The following is a 25,182-nucleotide window of genomic DNA, read 5'->3' on the forward strand; positions in this document are numbered from 1 at the left end:
AAAAGAATATCTTGAGAGAGAATTGTGATCTAAATACTTATTTTATGCAGAATCGTGCGGCCCTTCTAAGAAGTAATGAAAATGGTTATGTCCCGCGTTTGAGCATTTGGCGTAAAGGTCAAGAACATTTTTTTTTAGAAATCCGTTTATAGAAGCTGCAGAGGTGAGGACCGCTGTGGAAGGATGCACTACGAACATTATTATGTCACTTACGGTGTCCGAGGCACTCCGAAGGCGCCTCATTGTTCCGTGCTCCTTTTGCCGTTGCCGAAAAGTGATTTCAGCCTTCAGGAACAGCAAACATAGATTTCATCATGCGCGACCCCGGCCATTAGAGAAACTCCATTTTCCCGTGGCGCGTCGCGGAACCGGAGATAAGTGTCGGGAGTCGAAGTGCAGCGCGCGCGCTGGCGACGCTCCCTCTCGCTCCTCTCTTTCACTTTCTCGCTCTGCTCGTGTGAGACACTCACGCAGTGTAGTTAATTAGGGAATGCTTTTATTGCTTTCTGGGACTCAGGTTCCTTTAATTAAGGAACACAGAAGTGCCTTTCACTGGAAGACGTGCGCTTGATGAATAAGATAAGGGACGGGCTCACGCATTGATTTCCACTGTAACTGTCTAAATGGAGTTCCATCAGGCGTCGGTGAAATGCCAGAGTGACTGTCGAGTGACGTAAGCACCAAAGAGAGATTTTACAGTATATTTATTCTGATTTCCGTTCATCAGAGCTTCCATTTGTAGAGGAATAAAAAAAATCAAATAAAAAAAAAAAATCACCATCCCACAGTTTCAGAAGAGAGGCGATTGCTGATCACTGCGGTGTGCCGGCTTGAAACTCAGACCTTCAGACGCTGTCTCCCTACCTTACCTTGTGTTTGGATTTGAACGAGCGAGGTGAAAGTAGCTTTAAACGTGGCACAGTGTCCCCAGAGGTATGAGACTGTGACACTTCGGATACTTCTGCTTTGACCGCAGGCTTGAAGGTCTCCAGAGTTTGAAAAATGCTTCATCTCAACCGTTATGTTTTTTTTCAAGGTTTGGAATATGCTTGAATTTCAATGTACTCCTTGAAATACTTGATCTCAACATAATCTGCTGCGTCTTCTAAACGATCATTAATATAAGCCAAAAATCGTCGTCGTATTCGTTTCTTTTCTCTCACTCACAGACAGAGTGGGGCTACATTTCTACAAGTATCACAACTACCAGGTTGAAGACCTCTGTATCAGAGAACAGGTGGATTTAAAAAAATAATAATAATAAATAAATCCACCTGTTCTGGGCAACAACAAATATTATCTTCTTCCTTGTGTTGACTCGTCATTCATAGCTAAATAAATCCTCTCGTGATTCCTTACTCTGAGAATTAGTAAGCATTGAATAAATATGATCAAAACATTCAGCCGAAGCAACTGGTAATAAAATACAAAGCGACAAAATACATTGATTGCTGTGAGGATAAAAGAATTTTGTAAACGTAATTTTTTTTCCAACTACATTTGTCTAAACAATTCAGACGACAAACGCTTCTGGAGTTTGTGCATTTTTGGGTTCGACAACTTTGAAAGTGATTTAAAAGTGCTTGAATTTTGCTTTTAAAAAGCTGAAGTTTTAATATGAGCAGCAGTATTTTCCAAAAGAACTCAAACAGTCGCCAGAACTTACTTCTCGACAAAGTTGTACACGCAGGTACTAAATGTAAATACACCTGGTACCGTTTTCTAATAAGGCAGTCATTATAAAGTGTTTGGAAGTTGTAATGGCTTTAATAAAGGTAAATACTTGTGAAAAATGTGACTTTCCTTTGATTTGGTTACTAAATCTTCTCGGCGCATAAATATACACAATATTTACAAATTCCCAGTCGATATTTACGCTCTTTTTATGCAACACCACCTGACCCGCAGTTCATTCTGTGTATCGTGTCCGGTTTCTAAAGGAAGCGCTACCGGTTTCAGGTGGCTCATCGCAAACGAGGCCTGTTCCGCGTCGCCTCCATTACGGCACCGCTCCGAGGCGAAGCCAAAGCTGTAGATCCTAAAGTTATCTTAGAGCATCACTCACTGTTTTCTCTTGGATGAGAGTGCTTATTGATTTTGTCAACAGAGAATCGATTTTTCTTTCTCCCCCCCCCCTCTCTCTTACTCTCTCTCTCTCTCATCTGGAACCACAGCCGAATGCTGGCGAGCAAAAACCCCAGACTGATAGACTGTAATATACTTTTCTGTTGTGATATGTCTTTCTGGAGCTTTTCCTGATAAAGTCTTCATTGAGTTTCAGTTTGACCTGCTTCATACGTCCTCATGGTTTCTTTCCTGAGATGAGTGACAGTGTACGTCTTGTGGGATTTCTTTTTTTTTTTTTTTGCTCCTAAAATGGGCGCATTGGTCCATTTTAAAATGAGGGTTGGGCTGCCAGGTGTTTGGTGTCCCTCTTTGTTGAGGTCTCTCATTATTTTCAACCCATCTGGACTTTGCGCCGTCTCTCGGGTCCTTAAAGCAACCCGCCTGTCCTTCCGTCACCGTGTTTGTGTGGCGTGTCGGCAGCAGGAAGCCGACCGCTGAGGAAAGTTGAGATAGGTGTCACCGTGTTTGTAGCTGGCTGTCAATGTGTTGTTGAGTGTCTGACGATGTGAATGTGACTGCTGCTTGTCCCATTTCTCCAGTCAGGTCCATACGACATATGGTGGAGGGGGTGGGGAGGGGGGACAGCCATTCATTCGCCCCGACATGATTTTATCATCTTGTAAGCTGTTTTAATTATAACGGAGAAACGAGTGTTTAAAATCTTACTGTTTCTTCAAAATATACATTTTTAAGAATAACATGAGTTATACATTTTGTTTGGGTGTTATTTACACACAAACTGGCTGGAAAATCTCCAAAACTGTTGTTCTGGACTTCTGACCTGTATAAGAATCAGACGATGACATTACATTTTTTTACTCTTTCTTAATCAAATCCAGGTTGTGTTTTATGACTTTTTTTGTGAAATTATCAGGAACTATCGCTGTGAAGTACTCACAAAAGTGAGATATAAATTTCAATAAATCCCTGTACTTCGTAAATAACCCCAGGCTTTATCATCCCCGTTGATTTTCACTGATATTTTCATACTTTTTGTATGAATTATTCTGTGTGAAATGTTAAACATGTTAAAATGTCTTAAAGCTAGTCAGAGTTACTCGAGGGAATTTTAGTTTAAAAAATAACTTGTTTTTTTTCCAGCTGTTCGTTTGACCTCGTTGTGATTCTGAGGATGTTTCCTATGTCTTCAAAGATTCTTCTAATCATCAGGATAAAAGAAAAGTTCCCACACGGTGTACAAGGAAAACCACTTTTAATTAGTTTCATAAAACGGCTTTCTCAAATTAATGGCTGCAGGAAATGACATTATCTTGCTCAATTTGAGTGACATAACACAAAAATTAAGGGCAACGCTGCCAGTGGATGAACTTGTTATAATTAATAATGCAATATTTGTATGATTTTAGCATCTTTTTTAGAATGGAAGAGTGAATTAATTATTAATATTGCCTGTATTTCCTCCAAACTTTACCGGTGAAGAAACTAAAGTGAAAAAAAAGCCTTAAATTAGGATGGACGGACGACGACGTTGATTCTCAAAATGTTGTCTCCTCTGAACTCAAAATGTCCAGCTCTCGTGTAACCACTGAGATTAAGTTCGGCAGCTCGGCCTTTTAGGAAAGTTTTTGTCTGAGCCTGCAGTCTATCTGTAAAAAAAAAAAAAAAAAAAATTCAAAGCCTTAAATCCCCGAACACAAAAGATTAATTTCAGACTACGTTTAAAAGGTAATATGGCAGCAGAGAGAACAATGCGAGGCGAACCCCGTTTAGTTTTACTGCATCATCGGATTGTCACGGTCGTACTTGCGTTAATGCCTCTCGATCACACCCTGCAAAATTACCGCAGCCCTCGCTCCCAGCAACTTCTGCGTTGCCGCTGATTGCCGTGAAAGTGTCAGCCGTCTGAGAATCTTTTGTTTAAATGGCAAGTGGAAAATGCCAACATCTGTTACTTCCGCTAAATTGGCTGAAGCTGTTCAATCGGGTCTCGTCCCGCTAGTCGGCGCCGATCGTTAGAAGTCTGCCACGTCTCGGTGGAGCCGGGCGCTTGGTGTGGCCACTCTGGAGGCGCATTTCCCTGCTTTTTATCTCACCTGTCAGTTGGTTTGATCGCTCTGTTTTCATGTTTTATTTCTGCCGGACGTCTTAACGCAAAACTTTTCTGCACCGCTTTGTTGTCTCCGCAGTGCCGTCATGGGCCATCGTCTCCATCGCCTTAGTGGCCATCATCCTGGTGTTGGCTTGCTGCTTCTGCATCTGCAAAAAATGGATATTCAAGAAGAAAAACAAAAAGAAGGGCAAAGACAAGGGCAAAAATGCCATCAACATGATGGACGTCAAAGATGGAGGCAAAACCGAGGTACAGACTATTGTTGTTTAAATTTCAGACAGATAACTGCTCTTTGAACTTTGATTTAATAACACACCTACTGCCAAAAAAGAGGCTGTTCATGAATGCTGTTTGCATGATAATATGCAAGAAATTATTTGTCTTAAATATAGCCAATAATGCTTTTGATGTTTTGAATTTTAGAGCTTATAATTCTACGCAATATTTATCGATCACATTGACCCTAATTCTATCAGTGTCACTGCAATGGCTGCTACTGTACAGTATGTATTCTGTATTTATGATGTATTTACTGCTGCCAAAAGAGATACATACAGTATTATTTACTCTGACATTTTCACCATTTAATTTAAAAAGTATTCAGCCTAATTGCAGGAGAGTTAATGGAAGTCATTTAGATGACTTCAGATTTAAGAGAGAGCCTTTCAATCTCTCTGTTGTTGTTTTTTTCTCCTGCTTATAGTTCCTGTGTGTTCCTTTATTTATTTTTTATTTATTTTTATTTTTTTTGGGGGGGGGGGTCATATGAGGACCTGCTCACTTGTTGAGGAGTGTGAGTAACGTTTGCTGTGCAATGAAGTGGTATCCACCCAGAGAAATGACATCACCAAACCATAAACAAACGGGACGGGGTTTTTTCGTTCACCGGTACCGGAGGGAGGAGGGGGGGAGGGTGTTAACGCGCTAATTGCACCTGCAGAGCGTCGTCACACCGAATATCTTTAATCTGCTGCAACACCTCCGTTACCAGAGGTGGATCAAGAATCGTAGGCAGAAAATCACCGACGATGTTTTCATACCTCATTTGACTCGATTATTGCAGAAGAAAGCGTTCATTATAACTTTTTTTTTTTTTTTTTAACATAACAGTGAACAGTTTTATCAGCCAGCAAGATCACGCAAGCCGCTGCAAGATTTTTGTATCATTTGTACGATCCGGGTTTTATTTTTCAAATATCCATTAATCAAAATAAAAGACCTCGGTTTGCTCCAATAACTAATCTCCGAGATCGGCGAATCTGCCACTTCCTGAGGCAGGCGGTCATTTCTCCCGGTGTGCCTCAGACTCTGGTGTGTTAACTCCTGTGTGTGGTTGTTTTAATTTGTGTTTCTTCCTTCTATGTCCTCCTTATCTGTGTTGTGTCTGATGACTGTTCGGGATGGTCACTGGCGGTAGGTTCCCAATTGCTGTTGGATCTTCTTAAGCCTGCTGCTCTGACGTTTTTTTTTTTATAGCCTCTTGACAACAACTACTACTCCCATAGAACCAAATATATGTAACTATGCACACAGTACATGTATATCTGCTCTATATATGTGTGTACAACCTGCATATGCACATATATATATATGAATGAAAAAAAAAACAAACACTGGGTGCGCATTGACGAGGTTGAACCACACTGATTTTTTGTGCCGGGCTAAAGTCTCCTGCCTTTTCAATCTTGAATTTACATATCAAACGAGAGGTGGCGAGAAAACGTCGAATGATTGAGAGGCTCTACAAGTAAATGTTCTTTTGAAGCTGCTGATGAAAAGGAAGCTTTTGATGCGCTGTGGCATTTGCATCCGTCAGCCCTCGGTGAGACGGATTACAACTTTCCTGGAGCGCGGAAAAAAAAATCCAATAAAATACATGTTTTGATTTTATTTCCTCAATCATTTGACATGCTCTGCTTTTTCCCTCCAAATGTGTCAAAGCAGAAAAACATGAAAGAAAATACTCCCGGAAAAAAAAAGGCAAAGACAGAGGCAAATTTGAATCAGTGTTGTTCAGCCTTTTTGCTTTCACGAGCAACTTGACAAACTAATAGGAGCGGGCCCCGATGTACATCACGACCCCCCTTTTTACCAACACCTCCCCACCCACCGCTGGCATGACGCTTCTAGCTACCATCGGCGTAGAGGGGGGGAGGGGGAGAAAGGGAGGGGGGGGGTAACATTGAAAGCTTTTTAAGGGGCTATGATGACAATGTGACTGTGGGTCTGCGGGAGTAAAACCACACGTGGGAGTGGGGGGGTTGGGGTGGGGGGAGCACACGAGAGCACTGTTTTTTTGTTTTTTTTTGTACGACAAGAGAATGCTCTGCATGCCTAACGAAAAGAGACATCTTGGGAGGAAACGGTTGACGCTGAATGAATGACCTTGACGAAACCATGTCTTTTGCCTCTTCAATCGCATGTTGTTCTGATAACAAAAACTCCTTCACCCCACCACCACCACCACCACCACCTCTCCTCCAGCCCCCACCAGTGCCACCACTTGCTACCCCCCGCCCTCCTCACCTCTTCTCCAGGCTAGCAAAAAAAAAAAAAGGGCAACTTCACTTCTTGCTCTCTGTCTCTTCAGACACTTCCCAGTTGATATGTGTTTTTTGACAGAGATTTGATCTGCCTGAAATAACATCAAGGGAATCGTCTTACTGTGATCTAGAAGCATCTTTTCTCCTCCCCTTCTTTCTGCCCTGTCTTCTTCCTCTAATGCTTGCCCATTGCTCTCATTTCTGGCGCCATCGTTTGATCTTTCCTCCCTTTAAACAGAAAACACCCAGAGATTGATAGAAAAGCACCATCAGGGGACCAGGCCCGGGGCTGTAGTGCATCACAAAGCATGTCCTGGTGTTAACTGCTATGGTGTTTTAGTGCTTGCTCCCCCCCCTCTCCCTCCCCCGTTTCCTCCCTCCCCCCATGCTGCACCATAAAACAAACGGGAGCTTTTACAGGAGTAGGTCCGCTGGCAGGACCTGGGCGGGGGAACGGCTGGCTGGGCGCTAGCACCAGCGACAAACAGGCGACACTGACTCTTGGTGGGTGTCTCCTTCAGGCCTTGAAGGATGAGGAGGATGCGGAGACAGGGCTGACTGAAACGGAGACAGAGGCCGAGCCCAAGGAGGACCAGAAACTGGGCAAATTACAATACTCCCTGGATTACAATTTCACGGAGAATGCGGTAAGGATCGGCGCTCCAAACTTCTCTCAGTGTGTGTCGTTGTTGCAAAAAGCTCCTCCCTCGTAAGTATGGTCACGCCCAAACCTCTGAGGTCCAACTGTTTTCGTCTCTCCAGAGATTAAACGGGACCCAAACCAGGTTTTGCACAACATTTTCCTTCTGTAAACACAGTTTGGTCACTGAAGCTTGAGAGCAATCTCCCAGGGATATATCATGTTGGTCGAGTTTGAGGGTTTACCGCTGAGCCTCGTGAAAGATACAGCCCACTGTTGGGATTTAGTTTGTATTTGTTTCTCTCTTTCTGCTTGATTGAATGCAGCCCCTGCAGATATCCATCTGTTGTATTTTTTTATTTTTTCCAGCGACTGGGTTTTAAAAAGGAAGCACATCAACTTCCTGCCACCAGATGTTGTGTGACAGATAATAGACGCGATGCATGATCACACTGTCCCTCTCTGGGCTCGCTAACTCGGCATTATAAACAGAATTGACAGCCTGAGATTAGACAGTAACTCTCTGTGCTTTTATACACTCTGGCAGAGACGCAGCTCCAAACAACAAAACTCTACACCAGAATAAAAAATAAAAAACCCTCGTGTCATTTTCACTGATCCATAATCAACATTTTTTTTGTGCTTAACCTGTGAAATATTCATCAATTCACAGATTACAATCAATCAATAGTGGCGCTAATAAAATTACAAGGCGCAGACGCTATTAGAGTTCAGTCAAGCAGACCTTCATTACTTTTAGAGAAGTCATTTCCTAAAAAAAAAAAATATTATACAGACGATATTACATTTCACAGAGTTGATCTGTCATGTAGTTGGAGGCGATGACAGGTCTCTATGAGGTTCCTGATTGCGCAGGTAATAAGCTCCACAGTGGAGCGGAAGTGTAATGGATGGATGACAGTTTTCTCGTTTTGCGACGGTGACCCCAGAGGAAAAGACGATCGGCCCCGCCGCCGACTCCAGAGTTAAAGAGGCTCACAACAGGAAGAGCGAAAGACTCATCCGATCCACTTTCAGCTCACAGTTCAGAACCGCACCGGTCTCCAGGAAGTGTTTTTTTTTTTTTAATCCTCAGGCTTTGAGGTGCACACAATCAGTGTGAGCACCCTAGAACTGCTCAAGGAGAACAGGTTCAGGTGATTGGGTAAATGACCGTGTGTGAAATTTCCATTATTATTATTATAGTAGACGGCTGCTCTTAAAGAGGAAACGACAAGGTGTCCAGTCTGTACAGTTGAAGCGTGAAGATGGTAATTTGCAGAGCAGATTAAATTCAGTTTTTCATGCAGTTCAAACTTTTCCTCAGTGCAGTGTCACTTTTGGAAGAGCCGGCCGAGTGTCCCCCAGATATCAGAGTAAAGCCGGATTACACTCGAAAGCCAACCACTCAATTTGTTGCCCGACCACACGGAAAAGGCAAAAAGTGTTTTGCTTCTCCGACCGGACACACCGACCGTCGCAGAGACTCAAATCCTTTAAATTGGAGCAACAGTTTGTGCACATGAAGAGTGGCAGAAGTTGCAAAGAATGAAATTAAAAAAAAAACTGGAATTTGAAAGCCCGACTACGATCACATACTTTCTCGACCTCATTCAATTTAGCCAATTGTTGCACTGTACTGCCAGCCAGTCATTGAGCTGCATCGTGGATGATGCCGTTGCCATGTTTATGAACTCCAAGTGACCTTGTTCAGTAGCGATAAACAAAATGCCACCAGTAAGCTTCACAGACTCGTACCAATTTGTTTCGAATATTATAAAATATGCTTCCCCTTTAAAATCCTGCTGTGAGCGCTACGAGCTAATTAATGGTATGTGTTTCAAAAGAGAGACTTCTTCCACCACGATTGCCTCCAACTCTGTCGGTAAATGTTCCACCCTGCCAGGATGAAAGAGGGAAACGCTGGTGTGTCTGTGTGCGAAGAGATCAGGCTGAGTGGGAAAAGACTTTCAGGTTAATGTCAGATCCTCGTGGCTGAAAAGTCTCTGCTTTGTTTCTATCTGTTAACCACCACAAATGGCCGCTGCCCCCGGTGTTGATGATCCTGGGTTTGTACACTAATGAGACGAAAAAGGTTTTTGTAAAAGATCCAAATCGTTTCGGGGAGCGGCGACATCAGGCAAACGCACAGCAAATGAAGCACAAAGAGGCCCTCTCGGCGCAGCAGGAGGAGAATTATAATGTCATTCCTACTTTCAACATCATTACCATATTCATTGCTCTTTTCACAGGTCAAGAGCAGGCGGATTGTATTGTGGCCAGTCAGATTATTTGAATTTTAAACCCGTTATTAAGAAGGGATGAAATTCAAAACATTTATTCCATTTCTTTTTCTTTTTTTTTTTTATTATTTATTTCAGAATTTCCCCCTTTGATAGTTCGTTTCTAAAATAACACCCAAAGCCAAATTAATAAATACTAGTCAGGGAGAGAACTGTTATTGAGGCAGGCCGGTCCTTATTAGGTGTGTGGTGTGTGCGTGTGTGCGTGTGTGCGTGTGTGTGTGTGTGTGCGTGTGTGTGTGTGTGTGTGTGTGTGTGTGTGTGTGTGTGTGTGTGTGTGTGTGTGTGTGTGTGTGTAATGCACTGGGATAAAGGGGGCTCTCTAGTACAACCTTCACAAAGTTTCACCGAGGTCAACGCAAATGTTTAGTTTCAGACCGATGCAGTTTAATTTTTCCCGTCCAAATGTACTTGAGCCCGTCTGAGCGTCCATGTGCATGTTTAAATGAGGTGCGTTCAGGTGCATCGTTGGCTCTGTTGGTGCAGCTGTGGCTCGGCTGGGGAGAGGGTTGGTCGTTCAACACCCACCTCCTCCAGTCCACATACTAGAGTGTCCTTGGGCAAGACAGTGGGAGGCGAGCACCTTGCTTGCACCTGTCCTACACACACAGGAACCTGCAGCAGTTCACAAACATGCAAAAGATTAAAGATGAAAGGATTTACAATGCGAAGGATTATTATTGTCGTCAATCTGAACACAAGCCGAACATTTGATCTGCAGAGAAGCTTTCTCTTTGGCAAATCGGCCGTAATAAAAGAAATCCGCTCACGTGTCTTTTGCAGTGAACAGGAGATGAGACTGTGATTAGTTTGTTTCATGTCTCAACCAAAATACATCTAAGTTTAATTAGGAGGCTAAGTACATTCCCTTTGAACTGCGCGCCTCATTTTGCACTCAGATTATCCGCTGTTTAAATAGTGAAAGTGGATTTGAACGTGCAGTTAATGCAGACCGTGCGCCGAGATCGTTAAAATAGAGCCCAACACGCAGAGGGACTGAATCAGGGACTGAATCACCCTTCTTTGGTCAGCGGGCTGCTCACTGGACTGAAGAGTAACACACAAACAAAGAGGGGTTTCATACCAGCAGCCCTCCGCTGTGAGACAACACGAGTCCTTAGTTAAACAGAACAACACACAGATGGGCAAACACTCTCAGCCACTGTTGTTTTTTACTCTCAAAGCTGTGATGGTTAGTCAGAAAGAGGAGTTATAACTTGTGCAAGAACAAAAAAATGCTAACAATTCTTGACTATTGACCATTTAAGTCATCACAGAGCTACGGCTTCTCTAATGTGGGGATTTATTACGAATGTGTTTTATCGTGATACATTTATTGTATTTGGGTTTTGGTGTGTTGATGGAACAAAACAAGTAATTTTGCCATCTATAAACATCTTTTATAGACAAAATAATGATCGTCATAATCATGATAATAACTAGTTACAGCTCATTGCTTACAGTGCAGTGTTTGCAGTGCACAAGAAATAAACGGTTAAAACAAAATGACTGCAGCTGGAGAATTGACAGGGAACCAAATCACTCACTTAATGTAACTGTAGGTTTTCACTTTCATTTTTGGAGAAAATAATTATGAAAAAAATTGGATTTGTAAAAGTTAGGTAAACTCACAATTAAATTAGTGGAAAAAAAAATAACAGTCAACACATAATGTTACTATTGAATGGACCTGTGGGGCTTCTTTATTATTATTTTTGTTTTTCAATAAGTTTTGGGAGAAGCTTTATGCAGTCCGTGCCGTGTTCACGTGCAGACTCGGAAAACAAACTATTAGCTGACGCAGCAAACGGCACATCAACAACTCCAGCCACGTCCCGCTCTCGTCTTCTCTCAGGCGTCACTGCCTCTCCCAGTGGAGACGATGTGACATGCCGTGTCTCCCACTGACTGCGCTGACGGATGGGATGGAAATCAGGGGGACGGCACGCGAGCATCAACCGCTCCACTTTAAAATCCAAGTGGCGCTTTGCAGCACCGCGGCGCGCAACGCGCTTCCGTTTAGGTTAAGGTAAATGACAGGTAGAGTAATTGTACATCTTTAATATGCCTTCTGAGGTATGTCACCGTTTTACAACCGAGTGGCCCCGATGAGCTACATGCAGCATAGGTAGGACACGTCAAAGCGATCTGATGTGGTTTCGGTCATGCCTTGTGAAATGTTGTGCAATACTTGGTGAGCAGTCAGTGAATCAAAGATGTCCCGTTTAGCCCATGATGTATTTGTCTTGTGTTCACTGTTGTCTTGTGTGATGTTTGAAGTGGTGGAAGGGGGACTCAGATCTTTCACTGAAGTAAAAATACTACGATGAAAAAAAAAAATACTCCATTACAAGTAGAAGTCCTGTATTCAAAATCCTACTTAAGAAGTAAAAGTCCTGTCAGCAAAATGTACCTAAAGTATCAAAAGTAAAATTACTCTTTATGAAAAATAGCTCAGTTTAGAGTGTTATATTTATAATATGTACATTTCTGGAATATTACGTCATTGACATTTACACATGAGCAGTGTTTTAATGTAATGTAATTTCAACACATGATGCCTAATGCATGATGTATAATCTATGTATAATAATGCATATATAGCAACTGATTGTATATTTTAGGGATAAAATATTGATCTGACAAATCAGATAAATGTAGTGGAGTTGGGACGCTGTGTACAACATAAATAAAAATAGAAATGCGATGATTTGCAAATCATGTAATCCCATATTTCATTGAAAATAGACCAAAGACAACATATCAAATGTTGAAATTGAGAAATGTTGTTGTTTTATGAAAAATATATCATTTTGAATTTGATTTCCCAATGAAATGTCGTGGAGGGGAAATATAAAGTAGAATTAAATGGGAATACTCAAGTAAAGTACTTCTAAAAAGTACTTAAGTACAATACTTGAGTAAATGTACTTATTTACTTTCCACCACTGGATGTTTGTGAGCACACGTGTGTGTTTTCGACCCTGTAAATCACCATTACATCATCCAATGATGACTTTTAACCTACTGAAATCCCACCACCATCCGATGCAGATACGTACGTTGATATAGCACTGATGTAACAAGAGAAATATTCTCCATGTTTTATTGGCAGCATTGAACATCTGCTGGTTGTTTATACCCGGAGATAAACTCGCTAATCTAACATAGATAAAGCGAAAATAACCGTGTGTGGCATATTTTGTACAAACAAGGTCTTTTAGCTCATTGGACTTTTAAATGTGTAAACAGTTCCGCGGGTAAGAGCTGCTCTGAGGGCAGAAATAATCTCATTAGTCAAGTTACACATTAATGTGTGGAGTCAAGCGGACGCAGTCTTCAAAGCTAAAGTGTGTGTTAACGTCTGTATCAGAGCATGAACGCTAAAAGGTCAGAAACTTTGAGTTGGTTTTCAGGCTGCTGTAAAGTAGTGACACACAGAACGTTATTTTTTTTTTTTTACCAGCATTCATTTGAACTTATACATTTTGTTCTGTTTTGTACGTTAATTTGGCTCAGCAGACAGATTTAAATACCACAACAACCTGATACTCTGCAACAATTTCCATCGTTTCCATGGAGAAGAAGACATTCAGAGCCGCAAATCAGAGCAGTGTAAAATTCAAAATTGTTCAATTATTTCATCAGTTGTTAAAAAAAAAAAAAAAAAAATGTGGGGCCACAACTGCTAATTCTACCAAACCTTAAACATGAGCTGATTAAGAATGTTGATGCTTCTTTAGTTCTCTCATCACCATCATCGTTAACTCTCAGCCACCGCTAACGGTAACATTTTAAGTGATGATTGGATGTTTTATACCGAAACCCACATTGGAAGTCGTAGCCCCTGAAAGGTTTTTGTACACAAACTTGTAAATTTTGACTTTTTATTGAAGAACGGTGGCTGATTGCACGTGAGAAAGTATCAAACTGATCCAGATTGTAGAAGTCCTCCATCTGACACTCGCGGCTTATTTTCTATTGGAAAAAATTAGGCAAATGCGTCCGAATTAGCTCCTCCCACTTCCCAACTCTAATTACAAAGCAAATAATGAACTTTCAAACCAACATCTAGTTGGACCACGTGCTTTTTTTGGATTATCTAAATGCATAGAAACTGTGTTCCTCTGGCTCCACTTATATGGATGTAACTCTGAGAAGACATGTATACACAAAAACATGTTACGAAATCCATAGTCTTTCGTCAGTAAAAGTGATTTCCTTTCCTATCGGTGGTTACGTTCCTTATGTTGATTACCAACCGGAGGTCATTGTTCCCCTCATGTTTATGTACCACTCGAAGCGCCACACAGTAAACCGCTGCAGCTGCTGACAGCTGCTGAGCTCCATGGCTGAGTGCCCTGGTTGGGCTCCAGATTGCCGTTTGATGGCTGCCTGATAGGAAGTTGATTGACTGACTGGCTGGACCTCCTGAGAGGCCGTAGAGTGGAGGCTCTGACTGGCAGGTCAATCAGCCTCCCGGGAACCCCATCGTGGTTATCAATTATCAGCCCTATGTGAAGAAAAACATTTGCCTCATTCCCAGTCTGACACATCATGACCTTTATAAACTCTTCAGCAGCTGCCACCTTCTCACGACCTTCTAACACTGGAGCCATATCACAGAGGAAATGACGCTGAGTCATCTTTAAGACACCGTTAGGGAGGAATGATTGCAAGTGATATTAAAAGATAAGATGAGGCTGAAAAATCGAATGTTCTTTTAGTTCTTAAGACGTATTTCTGCTGTTTCAAATTACGTACTTCTCTTAGTACTCTTACAAATAGTTATCTTGCACGTTAGGACTCTTACTTGTGTAGTACTTGAATTTTGACAGGGTAGTTTTGTTTCAAATCGCACGCTGTTGTTTCTGGACTGACCGGAAATAACCTCAGCATGTGAATTGGCTTCCTCCATAGAGGAAAGAGGGCGGAGTCACCGAAGTTCAGAATTTCCAAATTAAGGCGTCTGAGGAACCTGCAGCTGTTCCTGAACAGCCACACTGAAGTGTTTCTTTTTCACTACCGCTGCTGGACAGAAGAATCAGTGTGTTTCTTGAGTCTGTTCAACAGAGCGCACATAAACACATTGATTTCTGGGTAGAATAATTCAAGCTGCAGATATTTTGGCGGGCGATGTGTTCACGTGCTGAGAACACAGCGCCAGTATGGTTTCTGTGTCAGGATTTTGGTGGGATGACAGTGGATGTTGTGATAATGTGGCTCTATGGACGCCTTCCCTCACTCTTCGACCCTTCCTCTTCCCGCTCTCAGCTCATCGTGGGGATCATTCAGGCGGCGGAGCTGCCCGCCATGGACATGGGCGGCACATCCGACCCGTACGTAAAGGTCTACCTGCTGCCTGACAAGAAGAAGAAGTTCGAGACCAAGGTCCACCGGAAGACCCTCAACCCTACCTTCAACGAGCAGTTCACCTTCAAGGTACTCCTCACGTTAAATGCTACATTTCATCTCCATCCGCTGAACATTACAGCTGATTGTTTTTTTTTATCTGCGTGTAGCTGGAGATCTTTTGCTTCCACTGACAATCTGATTTGCATGCAGCCTTGAAAACTTGGAAGGTGTGGAGACAGCAACCAGCTGGCACATTAACAAGCTCCAGACAGAATATCTCTCACACACAGTTACACACAACACACACACACACACAAACGGAGGCTCAGTGTGATTGAGATTAACACAGGCAGATGCACCGCTACACCCTGGCCTTGCCTTGGCCATAATGGATGGCTGTTGCTCAGCAGTGGGGAAAGTTTTGTTATTCACCCAGCAGTGGAGAGCACAGGTGTTCGCTGTAACTTCAGCATAATGTGACAAGATATCCACCTCGATGCAAGATTTATTTGTGTGTCTTTTTTATAATTCCAAATCTGTGATGCATCCTGGGAAGAAAAAGAAAGAAAAGAAGAAAATCGGGACGCGTGATTATAAGCACGGTCAAGAAGAAGAGATGCTTTTGTGAGATAACGTCAAGGACAAACCAGGAAGCGTTATCGCACCTTCACTCTCCTTTTTTTTGTGCCGCGAGAAGTTATTTAAATTTTCGAACTTTGGTCTCAAGATTGGAGGCAAATAAGGAGCTGAAGTGTGTGAGACGACGAGGTGGGATGGAGGTGACGGATTTTAAAGCAGAGTCAACTGTCGGCCTCCGCTTGACGTGTGATTAACTTCAGAATAGATGCAGCACAAGGAGTCGAGGACTGATTAATATCAAATTGAAGTCAACTTTTGCAACACTGACTTTGACAACTCGACAACATCCTGGTTATTTTTACAGGCCTGGACGGTTTTACATTACAAGTGTTCCTAATAAATTGGTAACTCAATTTAAAACGTGGCCTTTTTTTTTTTTTTTTCCAGAATTAAAAAACGTGCAGTTCGTAGAGAAGTTTTAACGTTAGTTTGGTTTCCTCAGCTCATAGAGTTAGAAAATTTCTACTACGATGTCCAACGAAAAAGTTCACACGGCGCCCATAACATCTAAACATCGTGCCTGATTTACATCTTGGCTGTCAAAGGTGTCCCCTTGTGCAGCAACAAATTGACAGTGGCACAACCAAACAAATGTCAAAGAAAACCCAGCTGGTTGCTTCTGAGTTTGACCAAATTTCATGTGCAATCTCTGCTCAGGTTTAAAGTCCACAGTGACATCACAAATGTGCACAAACCAGCGGTCACAAAAACACGTGTAACACGATCAGGCTGCATAACTTTTTACTGTGCAGCGCTCTGTTCACAGAACGTTTTGATCAGGCCTTGTATATTTCCATTGAGTGGTTAAAAGCGCAATAATATCATGAGAACATCATGCCTGCTTAAAAATAAGTTCATGACGACATACTTAGCTAAAGATTAGCCTTGATACAGATGTCTTGATAGTTGTTGTTGTCTCTGAACCGAACTCTGGGAAAAAGACGATTTTAATAAACTTACAGGTGAAAAGCAAAGAAAAGTGGACGTCTGCTAAGAACTGGGATCTAAGAACTGTTGGCTTGTTTTCATGGCTTGTATTACACACACAATGTTTGTCTTGTACATCTGCCGTTGTTCAAACGGGTTGAAATCTACTTGGGATTTTGGTGTTCTTGGATGAGCTGAGCACGTTCTGCCTCTAACTGAGGAACCTCTTTCGTCTTCAGGTCCCTTACGTGGAGCTCGGCGGGAAGACGCTCATAATGACGGTGTACGACTTTGACCGCTTCTCCAAGCACGACGCCATCGGCGACATCAAGGTGCCCATGAACAAGGTGGACTTCAGCCACATAACAGAGGAGTGGCGGGATCTGCAGAGCGCCGAGAAGGAGGAGGTGAGACTCACGAAACCTGTGTGGGCCGACAGCTCAATCACTCCTTACAAAATGAATCGGTTTCAAATCCCTTTTCCGACACCTGTCTCACAGCGCGGCGCAGATTTGTGCATCTAGTAGCTGCAGTTTCAATAATAAGGTTATTTTTATTGTTTGAGTGACGGCCCGGTCGTTCTTTTTACTGTGTTCAGCGAGCCCTTTGTTCTTGAACCACAAACGCAGTGCTGCGGTTAAAGTAATCCATCTCCCCTGGAAATGCCACTTAATCATATGTCCGCACTTCCCCTTCAATTAATACAAGTGTGACTTTCCAGGCACCAGTTCAGGGGATTCAATTTTCATGGTAAATGTCATGGCATATAGCACATGTTGCCAACCTTATTTTTAGCATTACAGCGGCTTGATTTAAAGGTTAATTGTGATGCCGTAGAGAGGTTGTGGCGGTGGTTCTGGTTGAAGGGCATCAGTATAGACTTCCTCAGAGTTTCGTCGCACGGCTGCACTTGATAATTTGACGGCAGGTTCGAGACACCGGAGCGACGCTTTGCATTTCTCACACTCAGCGGAGAGCAAGTTCACATTTTAGTAAATAAACTCAGTTGATTTCTTTCAGAGAGACGGAGTAGTCGCAGCAGAATGAACAAACAAGAACATATACTGAGTGAACTTTAGAGGAGTTGGTAGGTGAATATCTTTTGTCTTTTATTCCTTCTGCAATCAGGCAACTAAATGCTGACAGAGGGCATTTTAAATGACTGATTAATGACATTGATTGACGTGATTTTTAGAGCATCAACAGTCAACAGACTGTGTGAAGTCCAGAAAAAAGGTCTCCAGTCAGACTTGAACCAGAGATGTTCGGATCAACTCCCTAAAGGTCCACGACCACCAGGACACCTCAAAAATACGTCTTTTTCCCTCGGGACATCTTTTACTTTACGACTCTTTCTATTTTCTGGGGAAACAAACCTTCAGGATTCTCACTATATTAAAATATACAAAAAATTACTGTCTGGCCTTGAGTAGATCTGTTTTGAAGGCTAAAAAGCCGGAAAAGATGGAACAATTTTAATAATATATAAAGTACCATTGCTTATGTTATATAATCGTCCAGAGGAGGGAATTGCTTTCAGGTGAAAAACGATGAACGCTCCACCTCAAGGTCGACTCTCAAGGTCAAACATGAAGCAGCAAAGATGTGAAATTGCCCTTTAAGTCGAGGAAGAAGCGGTTGGCATTTTTACAGCTCACGGGACGTATTAAGGAGCTCGGTCACTGATCGGCCCTCACGTGCGTAATGAACTGCGTGTCCCTGTTTTTGCGAGCCTCCAGGGGACGGCGCGTTATCGTCGATTAAAACCAGACCCTCGTAATCAAGCCGAGACTTTCTTTTTTTGAAGCAGCTACAAGTCGGGATGGTTGAACACAAATGAAATGGGTGAAGGTGTACATAATACTCTGTTTTCCTGATTCTACAATATGGAATAGACCCTGATTGGAAGTTGATGACAGACTCCTGGAACAAGCCAAAGGTCAATAATTCAGATCAGTTTCTTTGTTGTTGTTCCCTTTGATTTGTAACCTCCTCTAAAAAATGTCCACACTCGAAGCAGGTGCGACCCAACAGGGAGTTATTACAGCGTGCGCGTCTCGTGCTGATAAGGAACACGAGTCGCTCTCTCGTCAGCGTATGATGATGAGAGTCGCGTTGTAACGGTGATTTGCGTGAACCCGTTGAAGTGATTGCAGCACTTCGCCGAGAAAAGTGATGCGTGACAAAACAAGTGGGGGCCGATATTAGACACATGCAAACCAAAACAAGAGACCAAAACCACAGAAGATTGAAAACAGAGAGGGACATGTCGTACATCTGATTGGCTCTGACTCAGGAGCTTTCGTAACACTGCGCCCGAGTTTCTATATTTACTCGAGTGTTTTTGTCCTCGTTCTCTTTGTGTGTTTCTCTGTTTTGAAATGATTTGTCCATTTGTGCAGCAGAAGTGCAGACAGCTGGCTCACATGATGACTAACATTGCTAACAGCTTGTCTTGATCAGTCGACTGTTTTTAATGCACAGTACAGTTGAAAATATTGATGCATGCAAATTTGTCTCCAAAATAAAATTTAAAAAATGGGTGTCCATCCGTCTCATTCATCCTTATTGTGATGCCCATATGTTCTACGCAGTTGTTGTGCTGTAAATAAAAACACTTCTCATCACCAGCGTCCATATTTACAGGAGATTTTGACGTCTTCTGCACTTTAATTGATCTCTTCTGTAGGATTTTAGTCTGAATGACCAGAAAATCAAATCACATTAATTCAAGTGCACTTTAGCAACGTTCATTTATTTCATTTTTAATCATTAATGAAAATGTTTCCATCCATGCAGTATTGTTTGTGTTACAGTCCTTGTCGTTAGAGAGCACCATGCATGCAAATGTATGCACTTAAAGCAATTACATCACTTAAAGCATCTTTGTGCATCTCTGTCAGCTCTCTCATGCATTCAAACTATAAATTACTGTAAACAGATTCATGACCTCCTGTCAGTGTCCTGTGCATTAACCTTTACTACCATTAGATTTTGGTTTTTGGTTTTTTTGTGCAGACACTCTGAACATCTGTTCTTTCTGCTTTTGGGGAGCAGCACCAAACAAACACAAACACATCTGCCGTGTTGAAAAAGGCAAACTAGAGCCCCACGCTCGGCCGACTGAACAATTTCCACCGTGTTTCGGAGGGGGATTTACGAGCCGTTTCTTCCCCACACGTAAAACGCTCGCTGAGCATCTGCTTTAAAGGAAGCGATGCAGTAAATTTGTGTTCAGTAGTCGCTGCTAGAAACTGTTTTCACCTCCGCAACGAACAGGTTTCGAAGAGTTTTGCTCCGAAATTCAACAGAAAGATGATTAATGGCACAAAATTAACTACAAACATAATGAAATGCTGATATGTTGGAAAATTGACTTGTTTTCTGTTCCCACCTCTCGCAACGTCTCTCCGACAGCAAGAGAAGCTGGGCGACATCTGCTTCTCCCTGCGGTACGTTCCCACCGCCGGCAAGCTGACCGTGGTCGTCCTGGAGGCCAAAAACCTGAAGAAAATGGATGTGGGAGGCTTGTCAGGTGAGGAGAATCGAGAGCGTGTGACTGTGTGCCCACTGACTTTTCCACTGATGGGGCCTTTGTCTGTAATTATACATGCACTGCAGCTCTCACTTTGCTTCTCCCGCAGCACTGCCACGGTTTCTTTTCTCTCTTTAACAACCACATAAACACATAACTGGTCATGATTCGATTTTTTTTTTTTTTTTTTTTTTGGTGAGAATTTTCGATTCGAAAAAAAGTTTCACCTTTGTAGATGTACTCGTGTGAAAAAGACACACACAATTAAGACAACAGGTTGAGAATAGAGTAGATCGACTAGAAAGAGTGAAACGTGCTCCTGCTGCGGTCTACCGTAGCTCCAACACAACTCTCACGTGGGATTAAGATCAATACATGACATTTATCGCAGTCCAGTCGAGTCTGAATAGTGGATCTGGTGTCATGGTAACCGAATGAGTTGCACACACACGGGTTCGTTACTGGAAGATACACAAACAACACGCAGTCGGTCCGTCTGCTTCTATAAGCCTCAGAGGGGCAGATGTGTCATTTAGAAATTCACGATCGATCTCTAACACGCTCCCAGGACGCGACTCGAATCGACTGTGGAATAGTAGTTAGACACTTATTCCTTGTTTCCTCTCACAGTCAAGTTTTAATGTCTTACTATGAAGTGGAAACAAAAGAATCTGTATATTTCCTTTGAGGCTAAATTAGCATTGCGGGCAGAGCAGCTGTGTGCAGATGACAACTTCAAATACAAACATTAAGTCCTGTACAGAGGTTTAAGGCATTAAGAGTCAGAATACTTACAGAAATGCTTTAAAAAATAAAATCCCATGAATAGTTTTTATTTATGATTTAACTTGATTCAAGAAGTAAAGAGAATTTTTTTTTTAAATATATTTTATTAATTCACATCCTTACACTACCAGATAGGCTTTAAAACAGTCTGAATTTATTAGTTCCCTTTGTGTAACTTGCAGTTTTGTTATTCATCACTAAATATTGCACTGGCATAATAGATCAAGGTTTCTATTTGTCCCTCAGTGTAACTTTAATCAATTTCACAAAACAAAATAGAAATAAATTAGATAGTTTTTATCATTCTGGGCCAGTCACTATCTAGTTTTTGATCTTATTAGCCGTCATCAAGCGGCAACCAATAGTGACGTCACCCGTTGGTTTGTGAACCTCGAGTTCGGATTTTAGCTCGGAGCGGTTTGGAGTCAGAAGTGACCATATTTGGACGATCTAAGGAGGAGCGACTGATGGATCTAACTCGATCTGATTGGAAACCTGTGTCCCGCCCACCTGTAGCGGAGATCTGACTGCACTACAGGCCTGTCAATCAAACAGACACGCCCCTAAAAACTAAACTTTTTGAGGCTTATTTTCTAATTAATGCCGGGGTTATTATCAGATTGACCACCAGAAAACTAATAAGGAGGAGTGACTTTAGTTTTAATGGCAGTCTGTGGAGCCAGCCCCTAGTGGCACTCGGTGGTATTGCAGTTTAAGGCACTTCCGCATTGGCCTTATTTTTCCGACTTCTTTTATATACATCTTTGGCCGTCACAGACTGTAAAAACCACAAATGCAAAAGATGCACCTTCACCTCCTCCCCCTGATTCTCCTCTGACTTCCTTCAGTGGTTTCATTTTAAAATCCCCGTCGTGTACTTCCCTCCCGCCTCGGCTCTCTCAGCTTCAATTACCATACACCTGGGTCCACTTGCTTTCTGCTTGACAGCCCAGTCTCTCCATATAAGCCCAAACAACCTGCAGTACAGTAACACGGTGCACATTAAAAGCTCAGAGCTCCCTTTCATCTGCCAGAACAGTACGAGCAGCCATTTGGCCTGGAAAAAAAAAAAAAAAAAAAAAAACCGTCCCCCGCTGCCATTTTATGGTTCTGGTATTAGCTCTCACCTGTGCCCATTTGCATCGTGGGATTGTCAACATTTTGAGTTGTCAACCGCATCATCCAGCCAGTTTGAAAAATGTGTGAATTTGTTCACTTTGAGGGCCAAGTTTCTCTTCCAGAGGAGGGAAGTGGCAGGGGAGCCAGACAGACCGCATACTGTATGTCACATTTAATTGGTGCGTGTTTCATTCGTGTCCACTCGTCTGTGAGTTTCAGGGTGAACTTTTAGAATGCAGTAATAGCACAGTGCATGTTTTCGAATTACATGAAACCAGAATATACTCTAAAATAGCGTTTAACTTTTGATTTTTTTTTTTTTGTTAATAGTGACTGCTTCTCTGCTCGGAGAACGGATTTAAATTTGTAGCAGATGGATGAAATAATGGGCAGGTCTCTAATAACAATAATTAGCCTCCATCCACAGGGTGGCTCAGCCAGAGCTTAAGGAGGAGGACAAGTAATTGATGGCCTGGGATCAGCCTTCTCCTCTATTGTCATCCTGTTTACCATGCCTAATTATGGCTCACAGTGGAAGATGTGGGAATTATCATTAACCAATGTATAATCAGAAATAATTCTTTTGATTTGCGCCTCATGAAACACCCCCCCAAATCTGCCCTCATGCTTTGTGTCTTACAAAAAACAAGTTTTTGAAATAGTGCTTCTGGAAGTACAGTTGACTTTTTGGATCGCTGCTACTTAACTGCGGTGATGCAACCTGTTCTTTAGCTGTCGTCTCAAAATAATCCCAGCCTCATTACAGACGAGTTGCTCGTCTCCGGTAATGTATAGTTACAATAAATATCTTCTATGTTGAGTTGCAGGCAATTACATTTCAAAGAATCGCAACGCTCCAGTTTTAGACCAGAAAGTGAGTCAACAACTCTTTCAACCTCAACAGGTGTGTCATTTAATTTTGTGCAATGGCCCGACATTGCCTGGATTCGGGTCAAAAATCTGCCTCCATCATGTGTCTCCAGGGCAGAGCAAAAAGACCCATGACCAACCAATTAACCGTAGACTGTATTTTCTTGTGGTCCATCTGAAAATAATCTCGTCATCAATTAGAAAAATAAGCTTCAAAAAGCCGTGTTGTTGGGGCGTGTCTGTTTGATTGACATGCCTGTGGTGCAGTCAGGTTACGGCTATTGGTGGGCGTAGTCAGATCCACCGCTCGTTCCCATCCAGATCGTCCAAATATGGTCACTTCCTGCTCCAAACCACTCCAAACTACCATAACACTCACCGTTCATTTAAACTTTAAATTAATTAATGAATTCTATTCAAATGTATCTTAATACCTGTTTACAACGGAGCATTTTACAGTATTTCAGGCCACTGTGCCGTAACCCTGGACATGGTGCGCATTAAAGGTGACTCAAAAGTGGGGCGGACACAAAGGCTAAGTGTCCTTAAAGCAACACGCAGGTTTACAGAGGTAGTGGCAGCAGGAGACACTTTGACCCGCCCTCTTTGTACCTCTGAGGACGTCCCGGAGGGCTGTGAGGCGGCACACAACCAGGTAATGGCCAACAGTGGGGGAGGTTATCAAAGCACACAGGCGCCATGTCAGCGGTAATGAAGCTGCGCTGCCCCGACCCGGCGCTCCGGCTCGCTATCAAGCCTCTCGGCTGGAGAGTTTATTTGTTTTGCTCCTCCGGCGGGTCAGACTGAGAGGTTTTTCTGTGAGTTAGTGAAGGGAGTGGGCACGAGGGGTCGTTAGGATGATGGACAGACCCGGAGGGCGGAACGCTAAATTTATTTTGTCCTGCTCTTGGGTCAGAGTAGAGCTTTAACAATAGAAAAACCAAAGATTATAACAAACAGATGAGTTACAGGGACATTTCCAAGCTTGTAGATGATCATGATTCTCACTGTGCGGACAAGACTGAGAACATACTATCACCGAGATCTCTGTCAGATCTGATGGAGGCGGTTTAACCTCAGAGAGAAGTTTCACTGTACACGCTTTGTGTTTGTGTGGAATATGTGTGATTCACCGATGAGCTCAGTGTGTGAAACTAAACCGACAGTCACCCCTGGGTGCACCCAGCATGGCAAATCCAAAATGATGGGAGGAAAGCTAAGATGACAGCCGGGCTATATTTAACCCTGCTCGCATTGGTGTTCATTTGGCACAACTCCGCCAGGCACCTGCAGCGGCGACACTCCATGACCACGGGGAAGAAATTCTGTGTTTGGTGTTTTATATTTATATTAATTCAGCAGCGTAGCTTCGGCTTTGATCGGCTCACCAAAGTAATCCAGTTGGCAATTACTCACAGCTTGAAACACTAACTGTAAGTAACCACTCTAAAACTAGACAGCTTTAGTAGCTCTGCTTAATTCTGCAGCTGATCTGGCTCACGGCTCTTATCCACAAACCTGCGTCCAGCCTCCTGGGGGAAATGTATGGACCACTGATAGTGCATCGCCTCATAAAACTGCGGGCCAGGATCCAGGACTGAGATGAGTAACCCTCAGGATAGCAGAGACGAGCTTCCGCGCTGTACACATATGCGAGGGGAGCGCTCTCTCGCATCACAAGCGCCGCCGTTCATCCATAAAATGGGAGAGATTACATCCGTCTGGGATGAGACGGTAAAATGGGGCCGGATATGAGGTACGGCGAGCCTCCCAAAACTCAATAATACCAAACTGTCATCTGCTGGCTGGAAAGATAAGGGCATCTGGATGGCAGTGATGTGGCGCCACAGGTGTGTTTTCTTTTTTTTACTCGGCCTGAGAAAGGGTTATCTTGCATAATCCCATTCAGATGTTCTATTGTGTTTATTCAGGCACGGTTACCGGTGTAAAAGTCACCAGCTGTAGTACCGTTATTTTAATACACACATTTGTATGCAATGATAGATAGCATTACAAACCGGTCCTCAGATCAGTGACTGTCGGGGTGAAGGCAGTGTGCATGGAGCTTTGATAAAAGTCGTACTTAAAGATGTGTGTAGTCTTTAGTTTGTAACTTTTCAACAACCAACACGGAGGAGTTACAGGTTATACATTTTTTTTCCAAGACCAGACTGCAGTATCTTCCTGCTGTGTGGAAGAAAACTCTCACATTTGACAAATGCACAAAGTTTCTTCTTGTTCTTGATGTCCTGCTATTTTTGAAATGT

The 25,182-nt window shown here is 42.7% G+C and overlaps 1 protein-coding gene across 5 annotated transcripts in view; it reads left to right on the forward strand.

Moving 5' to 3' along the window:
- syt1a (synaptotagmin Ia) overlaps window positions 1-25,182 on the forward strand; it is a 154,260-nt gene that overhangs the window by 121,802 nt on the left and 7,276 nt on the right. For 4 of the 5 annotated variants that reach the window (XM_069711007.1, XM_069711009.1, XM_069711008.1 and 1 more), the window contains 5 exons: window positions 4,275-4,447; window positions 7,263-7,388; window positions 14,959-15,126; window positions 16,845-17,012; window positions 20,023-20,140. In XM_069711007.1, coding sequence (XP_069567108.1) covers window positions 4,275-4,447; window positions 7,263-7,388; window positions 14,959-15,126; window positions 16,845-17,012; window positions 20,023-20,140 — 753 coding nt within the window. The remainder of the gene's footprint in view (window positions 1-4,274; window positions 4,448-7,262; window positions 7,389-14,958; window positions 15,127-16,844; window positions 17,013-20,022; window positions 20,141-25,182) is intronic. The other variant, XM_069711010.1, reaches the window with a different exon arrangement.

This window comes from Brachyistius frenatus, unplaced genomic scaffold (genome assembly GCF_029030835.1).
Source record: "Brachyistius frenatus isolate BFR_SWC_R1_liver_20210118 unplaced genomic scaffold, ASM2903083v1 Contig_96, whole genome shotgun sequence".
In the NCBI taxonomy this organism is placed as follows: domain Eukaryota; kingdom Metazoa; phylum Chordata; class Actinopteri; family Embiotocidae; genus Brachyistius; species Brachyistius frenatus.